Raw genomic sequence first — 15,200 nt, forward strand, 5'->3', positions numbered from 1 at the left:
TTTCCTACCCAGCTACCTTTTGAAGCGAACCAATGGGAGAAGTCCAATTATTTGGAAGCATCTTATATATCAAATGATTGACAGTAGGTGTATTATGACAACCATCAATCCATCCTACTCGAATGAATTCTATTGTGGAGCTGTATGCACTGCACAAATTATGCATGTACGGTTGTTAATCTTATATTTTTTATTCTCTTTGACTCAACTCATCATAATCATGCGAGATAGAGAAAATCATTTATTAAATATCAGGATAATAATTCATCAACCTGCTAGTTTTTATTTTTTTTTATTTTTTATATTGCCTTTGTGATCGGCAGTTAATGCTTAATGATTAAGTGTTTTTTTCCCATAAAAAAGAATGATTCAATCAATAATTATGGTTGATTTGTACTTACGCAATAATTATCCTTATTTAAAAAAAGAAAAGAAGAAGATTAAAAAGAATGGTAAGAAATGGATCTCATTTACACGAAGGATCCATTACTGGGTAGGTAAATATAGCTAAGTTACAATGCTAACAACCTATCTCCAACTAGGATTAAAAATAATCGTTTTAAAAAATTAAAAAGTAAGAGTTTAATTTATTTTTTAATAAATTGTAATTTTAATTTATTTTTTTCATATGAAATTTGCATTGCATTATTATCATACAAATTAAATATTTTAAAATGTTCAAATTATTTAATTCCAATTATTTTGGGAATAATTGTTTTTTATTAAAAAAAAATCAATTTTCTGAAATAAATAAATAAATAGTTTTCTATGAATTTTCGTCCATCGACTCTAATAATAATAATAATAATATAAAATCCAAAATAAAAATCTATTTATATTCTCATCTTGTATTCGCTCTCATCAGTTCCGCCCCTTACTCCGACCAGGTCTTATTCCTCCTCTCCGTCACCGCCGCCGCCATTTTCGCCGGCAATGGACGGACCTAGATTCGTAATCGAAGCACCAGAAGCGGAATCCATGGCGAAAAAATCAGGCATCGCAATCCCTCAGCTTCTTCCATCTCTGGTCGAATCGGCGCAGGGATTAGCCCGGCCGCCGATCTCTAAATTCCACGTCGGCGCCGTCGGACTCGGATCCTCCGGCAGAGTGTTCTTTGGAGTGAATCTTGAATTCCCCGGCCTTCCTCTTCATCACTCTGTTCACGCCGAACAATTCCTCGTCATGAATCTCGCTCTCAACGACGAATCTCGCCTCAATTTCCTTGCCGTCTCTGCCGCGCCGTGTGGCCATTGCCGCCAATTTCTTCAAGAAGTTCGCGCCGCTGCCGAGATCAAAATCTTCGTCTCCTCAATCGAATCCTGTTCCAAATCGAACGATTACGTTCCTCTCCCCGAACTTCTCCCCCATCGATTTGGCCCCGACGACCTTCTTGATAAGAGCATTCCGTTGATCCTCGAACCTCGATTTAACGGCCTTTCCCTGCCGGACGAATCCGCCGGAAATCATAATGGCGATTGGGAGATACTCAAACGCGCCGCCCTAAACGCTGCGAATGTGTCCCACGCGCCGTACAGTAAATGTCCTTCAGGAGTTGCGTTGATGGACGCCGATGGACGAATTTACAAAGGACCGTACATGGAATCGGCGGCGTATAATCCGAGTATGGGGCCGGTACAGGCGGCGGTGATAGCGTACGTCTCCGGCGGTGGTGAAGGGTATGAGACAATCGTCGCCGCCGTGTTGGTGGAGAAGGAGGGCGTGGAGGTGAAGCAAGAACACACAGCAAGGCTGTTACTGCAGGTGATCTCGCCGGTATGTGAATTCAGAGTGGTTCATTGTATCGCCGCCGTGTGATTGGGCGGAAGAAATTACCGGAGGTTCCTCCATTAGAGAAGAAACTGAAGTGTTTGGTGCATGTTAATAAAGACGATTTCGGAATTTCAATGGCTCTGTAATGTTTAAAAGCTTCCGCAGAGAAATTAATGGATCATCATTTTTTTCTTTTTAAATTTGGATCACAATTTCCGAGATGATTTAGGCCGATTCTCCATAAAATAAAATTAAAAATTCCTTTGACATCATTTTAATCAACGCTTAATTAAGAATTTAAGATAAAGGGATTATGATAATATGAATCTTATATCAATTCTTTATGACCCATATCATCATTTTAAAGTTTCTTAAAACAAAAGACATTCTATAAGCATCGTAAGCTTCGTCCCTACGAAGATCGGGTTCAACCGAGAATTATTTCTCGATTTTATTTTTTAAAATTATGATTAAATATAAAATACAAATGGTTCAAAATAAGAGGTATAGAACCGAAAGGTAGAAGAATGGAATGAAGAATGAGATGTGGCGGCGGAGTAAATGGTCGGAAGGTGGAGGTTGACGGCGGCGAATATGGCTGGTGGGAAGGAGAGGTCCAATCCACTATACTATCCAACTTCTGCGGGGGAATCGTTTGTTTTTTCCCACTTCAATTGATTCTACACAAGTTCAACACCAAAAAACAAAAAAGAAAAAAGAAGATGCCTTTGAAAAGCATCATTACTTTTATGTCGGTTTTTTGAACGTTCTAAAATATTTCTAGAGAGTGAGTCGAGATTTTCGACCTGAGAATTAAGAAACTTGTAATTAGATTATAAGTTTGGAAAGCTCGAGTTTTAAAAAGTTATGTAAATGAATGGGTCTGAGAGAATAGGTTTGGTATACAATCCTTCACCTATTAAACACTAATAAACCCAATAGATAAATATGGATTCTAATTCTTACACCAAACCCACCAAAATTCAACCCCTAACTCAGACACCTCTTTATGGCTCGTTTGTTTCAAGGTCCATGAGTGTGAGTTATAAGCATATAAATTATAATTCACATCCTTTTCAGACGCTTTTAATTTTCTAATAAATTAATACGAGAGACTAAATTAAAACAAATATAGATAACGAAGCATTCTTTATAAAGGTGTGAAAACCTCTCTCTAGTTGATGTGTTTTAAAAACTTTGAAAAGAAGCTATAAAGCCCAAAAAATATAATATCTACTAACGATAGGCTAGGTTCTTACACAGAGATTTTAATTAAAATAAAAGCAAGCAAAGCTAATGGACAAGGAAACCCAGGGAGTCAATTATGAACAGTAACAACAAAATTTACAAGGAAAAACATGAAACTCAAACTCTTTTCCCTTTTAGAACATCAAGAGCCATAAAATAAAGCGCTGTTTGTTTGTTTTTTCTATGATAGGGAGAAAGAAGCAGAGGCAGCGTGCTTGAGAGGCATCTTGATGACACCTCTTCCACCTGCACATTCTGATAAACCTTCTTCATCCAAAGAGAAAATATCCTCACTTCCTTTCAATGCTCCATGCACAAACACCATCACCACCCCAATGGACATAGAAATTATAATGTTTTTAGTTGCATGCGTAAAGAAAAGCAATGCAACGGTGACTAAACTCAAAACCACCATCACCAATCGATCGTCGACCGCCCTGCCCCGAATCACAAAGGGTTCGTCGTGTAAGAAATATAAGTACAGCCAAGCCAACAATGAGATGATGAAGACCATAAATGAAATGGGTTGCCATAGCAAACTTAGAAAGAGGATGAATAATATGATGAGAATGTAATTGGTCCAGAAGAACTCTGCATTGTTCTTAATTCTGTTGATTAGCTGCTTAGAGGATGCGGGGAAGGTCAGGTCTTGAAGCTGGATCATCTCCATCCATGGCCTTTGCGTGCCGAGGCACGACGCAATGCGCTCTCTTGCACGAGAAGTGGAATGCAGGTTCGATAAAGGGACTGGCTCCGTCGGGATTGTTCCATACGTTGCCATATTCCCTCTTATTTGGCCGTTGCTAGAGAGATGGAAAGATGGGAAGATGGGAAGAGGAGGTGAGAGAGAAAGAGGGAGAGGGCTGAAGGCGCCATTAAACGATAGCCATATATGGGGGAGAGAGAGAGGTTAAAAAGAACCATTTTTGGCAGAGCCTAAATACTTTGTTCTAAAAACAGAGAATATTATGTGCCACTAATGTTTGAACTGTAAAATCATCAGCCAAAACAGATATGGAAGCTACAGACTGGTATTTTTTCCCCCATGGAAACTACTTTTTATGTAAGCCAGACGTTCATATCAAACAACATAACTAAATTAAGAATACGAATGAAATTTGTGTTCTTCTGATCAACCAGAATTTAGCAATACTTTTGTCGAGTGAAATATCAGGAATGAAACCAAACCCAAATCTAGAAACTCATAATCTAAACGGGCTATCTAACCCTTGTGGGTCATCAATATGGCTGTGTGCCTCTCAGCCTAGATTTCTTAACCTACAGATCTAGGACACAGAGTAACTAGGATTTGTTTCTTTACGAGGCTAACAATCTCCTTGCAAATAGTGTTAGATTCCACATCGGTTAGGAGGAGAACGAAACATTCTTTGAAGGGTGTGGAAACCTCTCCCTAGAAACCTCGAGGGGAAACTCGAAAGGAAAAGTCCAAAGAGGACAATATCTGCTAGTGGTGGGCTTGGGGATAACCCTTGAATATTGTGCTACTCGTGCTTTAAAAGCCTTGTTGAGATACGAAGGGTGAACAATCTCTTGCAAATAGTTTTAGATCCCACGTCGATTGGGGAGGAGAATAAAACAAAGGGTGTGAAAACTTCTCCCTAGCAGACGCGTTTTAAAAACCTCAAGAGAAGCTCGAAAGGGAAAGTCCGAAGAGGACAATATCTGCTAGAGGTTGGCTTGAGAGAGATATGAAGGATGAATGAGAGGTTGAGATTCAACAATGAAAAGCACTAAGATGAATTAGATTAGCATACCATGTTTCCAGTATGAACCAGGAGGAGAATGGCGAGTGCTTGAGCTTTCACTTGGTGTGAAAGAACAAACTTCTACAGCATCCCCAGGGTGATCTTCCCAATACTTCTCCTGCACATTTTACAAGGATTGAAGAAGGTACAAGGGCATAAAAATGGAAGTGTATGAAGAAGAACAAGAAAGAACAATCCAAAAAACCCTACCATTAAACCACATTGCACGCTCTAAACTCCAGATTCCCAAATCGCAATGAACATCCAAGTTCAATGTTCAAAACAAAATTTAGACCTAAACCTAGACTGGGTGAGATGGATACACGCAGAATGACTTCCAGATTCCCAAATGGCAAGGAACATCGATTCCTTCCTATATAAACAATGGAATTATCAATAAAGTAGAGAACCGTTTCTCCTTCCCTTTCATCCATGTTTCAATCGGCTTAATTCACAGTTTCGGCGTCAATCGAATAGAATCAAAATGACACAAAATTGACACACATGCTAAGTAAAACGATAATTTGCATGAGAAGAAAAATAATTGAACGCGACACTACCGAAATTACCTTGTAGAGTTGCTCGGTGATGGCAGCGCCAATATATATTGTACTGTAACCAAAGGCGCAAACGATTTCGGAGGCCTACACGGATCGATCATGTCCCAGAGAATCGTTGCTTTCCTCCATAGAAAGCTGGCCATTTCTAGCAATCGCACTAGAATGAGAAGAAGAAGAAGAAATCGACTGATATTTCAAGGAAAACAAAATACAGAAATGGTGGTTACTCACTAATTCGTAGCGTAATCCGTAGTAGAGAAATGGGGAGTGGACAAACAAAACTATGGCCATTTGTTTTGAAGATTCGCAGCGAGGAAGAGGAAAATAGAGAAGCCCAATAAGAATGAGAATTGGGTCAGCTTCACCTTGAATTTTCGGTTTAAAGTTCGTCTCCTCTACAGCTTATATGTTCGTCAAAGAAAAAAAAATGGATTTTTAAAAGTTTATGAACGTAATTTAATTTTTTAGGGAACAAAATCAACAAATTTAAAAATTTAGCTGTTGGTTGATCATAAATTATAAGCAAATGAACCTATGAAACCACAGAATTCACAGACTAACGAAATATTAAAGCATCAAAGAAGAGAAAACAGACTTCTTTTGAACAACAGGAATAGAAAACAAAAGTTGGAATACTTATTTGAACACAAAATTCCATTCAACCCTTAATTGTAAATATAATACACATCATACTTACTTTCCTTAACCAAAAAAAAAAAAAAAAGGAGGAAGTTTGGCACTCCTATAATGTGGGGGCAAAATTTAGGTAAAACATGAACAGTCAACCTCACAGCTCCAGTAGTAAAGACACAAACGGACGTTCATCTCAACTTTCAAGCAGCAACATCAGAAGGAAGAGTAGTTTGAATGTTTGAAGGCATGAGAATATTGAAACCATCTGCAGCAGTAGAAACAACCATCCCTGGAATCTGAGCATGCCAATGTAATTCCTTCAAGTCCTTTTGCCCCTGGTGAGTGAGCAGAAGATGTGAGATCATCACGTGTCGATTTACGTAACAGATGCATGCTTATGTTAAAAAGAGTACAAAAAAAAAATGGAAGATGCAAAGAGGTACCTGATGAACAAATAGAAGTTGTGGAGGTAAATCTTCAGGTGCATTTACTTGTTCTTTGGTTTTTGCTTTGAACTCGGCTTCTTCTTCCTCATCCTTTTCTAAAGAGAGGTCCCATATTCTGGTACAAAAATCGAAGTAGCAATTCGAGTTTAGTGACGTGGGAACATAATAATCTTTTCATTAACTTCTCGTTGAGACTTACGTCAATTGGTTGTCGGATGATGACACTGCCAGTGTGGAGGCTTCATGTGGACTCCATTCTATGGACGTGATGGGATGTTTATGGTATTCAAAATGCGCTACTACAGAATCACCTTCCTGCCAATAACAGAGGAAAGAAAATGACAACTGTTACAGCAACACTTTCTACAGACTTGATTGCCAGCGATCATATAGTGATTAGCAAGATGTATTGCGTAAAGAGTTGGTTATAAATAGAAAGGTTGGGCTCTGTGGAGAGGCAAGTAAATATTGTATAATTCCTTAATCTTTTATATTTCAATATACCTTAGCTATGTGGTTTCTATTGTGTTGTTTGTGGAGGGAACATATGCTTGTAAGGTGTAAACTGCACACGTGCTTATATTTAAGTTTTCTTCGAGTCTAAAAGGCTTACCTTAAGCAATCGGAGATCACGAATAGAAAACGTTCCATCATCACAGCCAGATGCCAACATGCAGCTAGCAAGCCTAATGGCAAAACATAACTGCATAAGCCATATTAAAAAACAATGAAACAAAGACGGAGAAGTTACAGAACTTATAACTACCTGTTCCAAGAAATAACATTCACATCAGCGTTGTGTGCCTTAAAATAGGCTGCAGGAGACTTCCCTGAACGGACATCCCATACTGCAATATTCCCATCCACAGAAGAGGAAGCAAATACATGAGGTTCTGTAGGACTCCACTGCATAAACTCGAATTTAGCACTTGCCAGAATTTGATTTGTTTGAAGGAAATGTGATAGTTCAGAATTATAGTATACCTGCAGATCTTCAACGCTTGCAGAATGTCCAACAAATGGAGCGGCATCAACATTCCATGAAGTGCCAGACGAAGGCTCCCACAAATGAATAAAGTTTTTACAGTCCCCTAGCAAAGATGACAAAATGTATCAATAGAAAACAGCCACCAAAAGTCATCAAGTTTTCTGGTTTCCATGGCAAGAAGACAAATGCATACCAGACAGAAGCCTTCCAGGAACAAGTGGACTCCAGTCTATAGCATAACCTTCATCCTTGTGCTTGAACTTCATTAATGGAGCCTGATTAAAAACTGAAGATTCTCCCTGGCTAACTTCAGCTTCTGATTCGGCTAAAATATTGAGATGCGAGCTGAAGTCCCAAATCTGCATACCCAAAAAAAATGTTCATACTATAAAACTATATAAAAAGCTAAGAGAATAGGAAACGCCTACTTTTATAACCTTAAAGATAATAATAAAAAATTATAGGAACTTTTTTTTCAGTCCAAAAGCATAGGAAATTGTGCATAAAATAAAATGAAATAGATTTGAAACTTTCCCTGCAAAAATAAACGAACTCAAAGGTACATGTAATCATTCTTGAAGCATTACAAGACACAAGGACAAGCTCCAGAATTAGGGAGTATATAAATTCTGGAGTATAAATCAAGTCTAACCTGAACGTGGCCACTATCAGACCAAGATGCACATATATGAGGATTTTGCTGCATGGCACGTATACGATTTATGCATCCTTCGTGAGCTACCTTGCGCAGCTGTTGATGAAGAAAGTGTGAATATAAACACATTAGAATCATGGTAAGATACATAAACAGGTAGCAACGAAAGATTTGTTAATTTAACATAATACCTGCAAAATTGGTGCCTTAGATCCACCATCCTCCTCATCTTCACTGTCCTCATCACTGTCACTGCTATCACTGTCCATGTCAGCATCCTCCGTCTCTGGTTTATTCGGCAATAGTTCACGTCTCTTTCCAGACACATTAGATATCTTAAATATTCCAATGGAATTCCATGAAGCTTTCTCAGCCTGCAAACAAAATACCACAATATCTTGAAATAACGCCTTAAATTGAAAACAATGACGAGCTGGTAAAAGCAATAAAAGCATTGAAAATCTTGTAGTAGAAAGCATAAGTCCCTTTTTCATAAATATTTAGCTTAACCAATTTATCTCTGAAAAGATCACCAAATATACATTCATTACCAATTAAAATGAGTACGTCCTCAGAATACCATATTTCAAACTAAGAAAGACACCTTTTGTCCTGTTCCGGACAAGAATTAACAAATCAGACATGATAAAAGGCTTTTCCACTAATCAGACTCACCTGAGTCCCTGCGACAAGATAAACAGTGTGTGGAAACTCTGTCCTCACCAGGCCTAACGAGTCACGAACAATATCGAAGCTATAAACATAAACACAATTCAAACTGTAAATTTAAATCCTTAAATAATGAGAACATTAAAGTCTTAGAAAATAAAAAGAGCCAAAAATATAAATAGACCAACTGGGATAGCTATTACTTTCCCTAATATTCAAGAGAAATAATGCTTAAACCATCCCTTAGAGACCAAGATTTTCTACGATACATCATGTTTCTCAAGCAGGAATATTAAATTTCGACACATTATACCAAATCCAATCATCAATAGCTCGGTAGTCACAACAGACTGAAAATCCTAAAAAGTTAACAGTTGGGAAACCGAAATTAACAGATGACAATCTAAATTACCCCTTGGATTTTCCAACGTTGGTTAGAGAAATTCACCAAAATCTACGTTTCCGATTAATCTAGAGCTAAACTTAAATTTCAACCATCATGTTCGAACTCGATCATCAAAGACGACAGGTAAGGAAAGAATTAACAATACCTCAAACAGGGCCAACCAATGTGGAAGGCATGGAGAGAGTTGTACGCAGAGGGGTCACATTGAAGTTCCTCTCCTTCGTCCAACTTATCCACCCCCGGTTGCCAGACCTTTGCGGGCATTGACGGTACCGATGAAGAAGACGCTCCAGCCCCATTCCTCGAACCCTGCGAACGAACGAACAAACGATTTTCAGAGGTTAGAAAACTCCCAAAGCTCATAGGATAGAAGAATCGGAGTTGGAAGAAACTGAACCTTGCTTTTTCTCTTGACTTTCTTGAGGTTTTTGATGCTCCGAACCATTGTTAAGTTGTGGTGATGTCTCCGGAGAGAAAGCTGGGGAAGAAACTCAGTCTCGCAGCGCCCTCTACTCCTAGGGGTTTTGCTCCGGAATCCTTAAAAAGGGTGGCAATCGATTCGGCTCGATTTAGGGTTTAGGTCGAACCGTTTAGGGTTTGTGGAGGAATTTATATCTTTGAAAAAAAACCGGATCTTTTTCTCTTAATTTCTTTTTCTTTTTTTTAAATCTCGCAAGAAAATAGGGACATTCATGAAAATTAATGGGAAAAATATATATTTTTAAACATTAAACATTAAAATATAAAATAAAATAAAATAAAATAAAAAGCAACTGAAATGGCATATGGTGGTGGTGTTTCAACTTATGGTGGCAATAAAAATCGTGGGAAAAAAAACGACATAAAAGGAAGAAAGAAAAGGTTGCAACGGCCAAGAGGGAAGACAAGCTAATAGGATTTTGTTGAGAACCATGAACTCGTGTTAGAATGTGAAGTTCACTGCACGACGTGGTAGATTGTAGTTCTATCCATCGTGTCGCCTCATGTAAGTTGTGTATGTAGTACAATGTTTACGCCATTTATTTAGTGCAACTTATTTATAGTTTGAATTAGTCATATAATACATGACATTCCTAATCATTTAATATTTGAAAAATATACTAGCGAGGGAATATATCTCGTATATATATTCGTAATGAGTTAGATAGATTTGATTAGTAGTAATATTTATTTTAGTTAGTTTATATTTTTCTTATTAGTAGGTATTAGTTCGTATATTGTATCTATTTAAAGGTTGTGAATATCAATTAAGATTGAACCTTCAATCCCAATTCTATTTCTTATTCTTAAATCTGTATTATCTCAGTTGGGTAATAATATTTTCATATCTATTCACACTTTTAGGCGGTAGATATTGCGTCAAATACAACATATATAACAGAAAACACAAGATACAACTAGTTTATGAACAACAGCCCAATTAATCAATATGAAATACAAACATTGAATCAAACTTTAGAGAGCAGAGATTATCTCTTAAATCGCCATTAAACAGTTAATCAAATCTGTAAAAGTTCTACAAGAAGATATCCGGGTTAATGAAGGTTTCACTACAAGAATCAGTCTCCTGAAATCACGTACGTATTTACCTGGATGAGCTCTAATCAAATCAGTTTTGAGAGGATGAACATTGAGCCGTTCAAGAATCAGCTTCTAACCTACCAATTCATTTTTTACTCGAACCTGTTTTTTCTCTCCAACCATCAACAATCCAGTGGAATGGTTTTTGGTGCTGATCTTCCGAGATGTTCTCTGTAACTATGCCAGTGGTATCCACCATAAACGTTGAGGGTATTTCCATTATTTCACTATCACTGCATTTTTCTATTCCATCATTTTCCAGTTGACCCAAATCTTTTTCTGCTTCATTATTCTCCATTTGCCCCAAGTCTTTCTTCCTTGCACTTGCAAACATGTAGGCTGCAAGGTAAGGAATACACATCAGTTGCAGCAGTAAATGTCGAAAACACATGTCTGAAGTTAAAAGTCAACTAAATGCTGTCATGTGGCAGCAGTAACTGTTCCTCCTGCTGAAGTTCTAGAAATTTTTTTAACAAGAAACAAAGTTTTGAATACGAACTCCAAATGGAGTTGGAAAATAAAGTTACAGAGGATAAAAGCTTTCCAATTTAGAATATATCTTGTAAATAAAACCAAAGAGAGGCTTTGAAATGAGCTGACTCGAACGATCGAACCAATAACAATGTCTGCGTTCAAAATCCTCTGAATTCTTTCGAATGAGAGATCTGAGATCAAAGCTTTTTCTGCATAGACCCAAAGCAAATGAAAGTGCAGGGGCAAATATGGCCACAAAAGAAACGGGAGAACTTGCTCTTGGCATTTGAACAGAAAACTCTCGGAATGGAGACTCTTATTAGATTTAGTACTTTGTAATAATTCTGTTGTATCATTAAGTGGCTATATATATGCCCTTGCCTCTATTGAATAAAATACGCAAGGTTATTTACTTTCTGTCTCAAAAATTCTAATCGGATATGGAATATTCTTCATAGAGTTCAGGAAGAGATTTCAAAAGATTTTCCATAGACAGAATGAATGCACCGATCAATATCCAGAGCTTTACAACGTGTTACCGCGTTGAAAATGAAACTGGAAGCATAACTTCTAAAGGAAGTGACAACAAAAAAAAATCATTATGACAAGGAAGGAATCAGAGCAAGGAGATTGAGATGTTTTAAAATCCCTGCAAATACCCTTGGATAAAGAATAATACTGGGAAGAAAAGAAGAGAACTATGACTGCTTCAAGGAGAAACAATGAAGGACGGTGCTAGAATCCAGATTCAAGACTTGTAACTTTCCTGGTTCATCGGGAAATGAAAATTGAATAGCTGATCTTGGTTATCTCCTCATCAATAAGCTAGTTCTCGTCTAACTCGAGCCAATGGACAACATGAGAAAGGCACCATCTAAGGTTGTACCTTGCTTAAATGAGAATATGGAGAGACTATATCTTCCTCTTTCTCTCCTCTTGAAGCAAGGTCCCTCAAACATTAATTTGAAAATTCAAAAGAACTTGTAAGACATGTGAATTGAACATATCACAATCTAAAAGAAAAACGGCTTTCATGAATCATTAATTGGTTATGTATCTGATTTGAGATGTTCTATAAATAGAAATGAAAACATTTCTCGAAATGGAATGGAGGATCACGACTTTGAACAAGCATTCCTACGCCCTGGGTATCTTCGGTGGAATATCACAAATTTAATTTTCAAGCTTACCATACTCGAAAATCCTAATGCATGTCCCTCACTCATAAACAGAGAAATCACCCCATATCTTAGAAGAAATACCTGTGTGTAGCTAAGAGTCAAACTCTAACAAGTGAAGTTCAATAATATTAGTGGAGCATATAGAAGGTGCAGAACCTGGAAGAACTAAGAAATAACTTAGACCAATTTCTTACTAGCTAACTTCTATGCATATGCAACAACACTATGGTGGCTATAGTATCACGCCATGGTAGATTATCGACACATTTTCTCAGCAATCTTCTCTTTTGAATTAAAACATAAAGATCAGGGAATAACAACTTCAATAGGACTGCTTGTACATATACATTTCCCTCAATAAATACCATCTTTATTATGTCTCAGCGAAGGTAAGCTCAGATATTTCCAAATAAAAGAAAGCGTCCACTTTACCTAATGTGGCTGGAACTGGGGGAACAATCTTGCCGAAAAAGAAGCATTTAGACAGAACAAACAAGGATATTCCACCAAGAAATCGCGGCAATAGCAATTAGCAACATATCTCATAACCACACAAAGAAATTCAACTCAGTCATTACATCAAACACCTTGCGTGCCAGAACTAAAACATTGAACATACAGTTTTTTTCCATCACAAACTCCATTTCACATCTCTCAGAATCATTTCAAGTTCGAAGATCTGGGGAGGTTAACAATCAACATTGGGATTAAAAAAAAGACGCCCCATCACGAATGCGAGTAAAACGAAAATGCAGAAGGCGGAGATTATAGAATAACCTGAAAGGGCGAAATTGGAGATTAGTAGAACGCGCCAGACGACCTTGAAGCGTCTGGGTAGCTGATCATTGGGAAGCAAAGACGGCGGTGAAGATAGAGATGACAGTGATGCTCGTGGGTCCGCCATTGAAAGTGGCGAAATTGGGCAGCTTGGCGATGGCAGCTTTGACTCGGTCTTCGTGTGCGCGCCAAGCAACGCCCCCTCATACTAAAATCCCAATTTTAAGACTATGCTGCCGCCCTTTTATATTCTCTAAATTATACCAAAATGGTGATACGTTGGGGAATAAAATAAAATAAAATAATAAAAACTATATTCAAATTAAATTAAAAATGTATTTATTTTCCTATAATATATATATATATATATCAAAATTTCTTAATCGATAATACGTTGAGATGATGAATTTGAATTTCTAACCTCTTAACCGATTATATTTATTTAATCAATTAAACTACGTTTAAATTAGCGTTAAAAATATTGATTTATTGTCAAATTAATATTTAAGCAATTTAATAAATAAAAATATATTTATTTATTTATTTATGTATATATTAGACCTGACATGACATGTCATATTATTTGAACTAAAATGTATATATCTCTTTCTTTTTTTTTTTACTTAAAATAACAAATTATTTTGTAAATTCTGTCGGCATCTCTTTGTCTTGGACAAGGGACCACTTACAATTATTTGTTATTAACAAATAAATAAATAGAAAAAAAAAACAGTTTTCATATACCTATAAACAACGTTTCGTTCTCTCTCTCAAACAGAGGTGAATATACTAACAATGTGGGCATTCATTTATAGTGATTTGATAACGAGAACTCTAATGGTTCATATTATTGAGTAGCTTTCATCCCTAAATACCATAATTGCTTCTTCTCTAGGAATAGAAGTCTACGACCCGTAGCTCTTCTACCTCCACACGATATTGCTCTATCAAGCCTTTACCCATTGCGAAAAATTCCTCACTGTTGCCTGCTATAGGAGTATGGGTCGTGTCTCAGTCTCAGCGTGGCTAATCATCCTTTTGAACCAGCTACTGATCATTATCTTGGTAAGCTATTGTCTTACCAACTAGCTGATCAAATGTGAGTCCCTCTTTAGATGGATCGTCCTTTTGTGATTAAGAGACACACTGAAAGAGAACAAATGACTGGCATTAACCTTTAGAGATAGTTTTCACCCTGGTAAACAAATAAGGTGACACATGGTCAGTAACAAAGTTGCTCGTCAAATCCATCTCTAATTAAGTTTAAATTACAGGTTTAGCCCTCAATTTAAAGATTACGTTGGTTGGGTCCACGTACTTTAGAAAAATATATAATAAATCATTAAGCTCTCATTTTTTATAATTTAATAACTAAATAGTCATAAATTAAAAAAAAATAGAAATAGAAATATAAAAATAACTAAAAATAGAGAGAGAGAGAGAGAGAGAGAGAGAGAGAGAGGACCATTAGGGGCAGAGGGCGGAATTTGGTGATATGGAGACGACTTTACATAACGGGAACAACAAAAGCTGTTTTTTCCAGCTCTGTGTATCATCGCCATCGTCAATCCTTTCTTCAATTATTGTTTTCTTACCATTTTCCCTTTCTACCCATCCACTCTATTCTATTTACACTTTTACCCCTCCCTCTTTTTCTTTTTAATTATCAAATATTCATCCATTATTTTAACCTTACTCCAAACCATTAAAATATAATTTTAGTTAAGTCAAGTAAGAATAATAATAATAATAATAATGTAATTATTTTATTGTGTGAGAATTTATTATAGACATATATAAATTTTTCTTTAGTATACGCATTTTTTAAATTATGAGACGAAATTTTTTTATCTAATAAATATATATTATATGAAATTAATTAATGCAAATACATAATTTCCTCAACGTTTTCATTCCAATTATTTGAAAACTTTCCATTCCCAAAATGCACAAGCATTTAACTATAAGGGGCATTAACTAGGGCAAAAAAAAAAAAAAAAAAAAAAAAAAAAAAAAAAAAAAAAAAAAAAAAAAAAAAAAAAAAAA

General features: G+C 36.6%; 5 protein-coding genes across 9 annotated transcripts in view; 1 reads left to right on the forward strand and 4 right to left on the reverse strand.

Annotated features, from left to right (window-relative positions):
- Positions 1 to 822: 822 nt before the first annotated feature.
- On the forward strand, positions 823 to 1,964 carry LOC111432033 (cytidine deaminase 1-like). The gene has a single exon (XM_023068826.1). It carries the CDS (start codon positions 934 to 936, stop codon positions 1,813 to 1,815), a length of 882 nt encoding a protein of 293 aa, XP_022924594.1. The 5' UTR covers positions 823 to 933; the 3' UTR covers positions 1,816 to 1,964.
- A 1,100-nt stretch (positions 1,965 to 3,064) lies between these two features.
- LOC111433234 (PRA1 family protein F2-like) lies at positions 3,065 to 5,697 on the reverse strand. Of its 4 annotated transcripts, XM_023070231.1 has the most exons (4): positions 5,354 to 5,439; positions 4,995 to 5,157; positions 4,794 to 4,902; positions 3,065 to 3,459 (listed from the first exon to the last, which is right to left on the reverse strand). In XM_023070231.1, exons 2-4 carry the CDS (start codon positions 4,995 to 4,997, stop codon positions 3,200 to 3,202), a joined length of 372 nt encoding a protein of 123 aa, XP_022925999.1. In that variant the 5' UTR covers positions 4,998 to 5,157; positions 5,354 to 5,439; the 3' UTR covers positions 3,065 to 3,199. The 4 variants fall into 4 exon arrangements, 3 of the variants coding, with proteins under 3 accessions (XP_022925999.1, XP_022925992.1, XP_022925984.1); XR_002708758.1 differs by lacking the exon at positions 4,995 to 5,157 and having other exon boundaries at positions 3,347 to 3,455; positions 5,354 to 5,484; XM_023070224.1 differs by lacking the exons at positions 4,794 to 4,902; positions 4,995 to 5,157 and having other exon boundaries at positions 3,065 to 3,455; positions 5,354 to 5,697.
- A 283-nt stretch (positions 5,698 to 5,980) lies between these two features.
- LOC111433696 (glutamate-rich WD repeat-containing protein 1) overlaps positions 5,981 to 15,200 on the reverse strand; it is a 20,343-nt gene continuing 11,123 nt past the window's right edge. Inside the window, exons 3-14 of one of the 2 annotated variants that reach the window (XM_023070850.1) lie at positions 9,539 to 9,656; positions 9,287 to 9,450; positions 8,742 to 8,820; positions 8,258 to 8,440; positions 8,064 to 8,162; positions 7,605 to 7,770; positions 7,408 to 7,514; positions 7,190 to 7,329; positions 7,037 to 7,109; positions 6,623 to 6,738; positions 6,421 to 6,538; positions 5,981 to 6,312 (exon numbers count right to left, since the gene is read on the reverse strand). In XM_023070850.1, coding sequence (XP_022926618.1) covers positions 6,178 to 6,312; positions 6,421 to 6,538; positions 6,623 to 6,738; positions 7,037 to 7,109; positions 7,190 to 7,329; positions 7,408 to 7,514; positions 7,605 to 7,770; positions 8,064 to 8,162; positions 8,258 to 8,440; positions 8,742 to 8,820; positions 9,287 to 9,450; positions 9,539 to 9,586 — 1,428 coding nt within the window. In that variant the 5' untranslated portion in view covers positions 9,587 to 9,656 and the 3' untranslated portion in view covers positions 5,981 to 6,177. Of the gene's footprint in view, positions 6,313 to 6,420; positions 6,539 to 6,622; positions 6,739 to 7,036; positions 7,110 to 7,189; positions 7,330 to 7,407; positions 7,515 to 7,604; positions 7,771 to 8,063; positions 8,163 to 8,257; positions 8,441 to 8,741; positions 8,821 to 9,286; positions 9,451 to 9,538; positions 9,669 to 15,200 lie in introns of those variants that run through there. The other variant, XM_023070856.1, reaches the window with a different exon arrangement.
- On the reverse strand, positions 10,501 to 13,383 carry LOC111433716. Its single transcript, XM_023070880.1, has 2 exons — positions 13,155 to 13,383; positions 10,501 to 11,061 (listed from the first exon to the last, which is right to left on the reverse strand). Exons 1-2 carry the CDS (start codon positions 13,279 to 13,281, stop codon positions 10,808 to 10,810), a joined length of 381 nt encoding a protein of 126 aa, XP_022926648.1. The 5' UTR covers positions 13,282 to 13,383; the 3' UTR covers positions 10,501 to 10,807.
- The window catches only part of LOC111433707 (GATA transcription factor 21-like), a 1,568-nt gene continuing 1,488 nt past the window's right edge, over positions 15,121 to 15,200 (reverse strand). Inside the window, exon 4 of the mRNA XM_023070867.1 lies at positions 15,121 to 15,137. The gene's annotated coding sequence lies outside the window, so the exon portion shown is untranslated. The remainder of the gene's footprint in view (positions 15,138 to 15,200) is intronic.

This window comes from Cucurbita moschata, unplaced genomic scaffold (assembly GCF_002738365.1).
Source record: "Cucurbita moschata cultivar Rifu unplaced genomic scaffold, Cmos_1.0 Cmo_Scf00003, whole genome shotgun sequence".
NCBI lineage: Eukaryota > Viridiplantae > Streptophyta > Magnoliopsida > Cucurbitales > Cucurbitaceae > Cucurbita > Cucurbita moschata.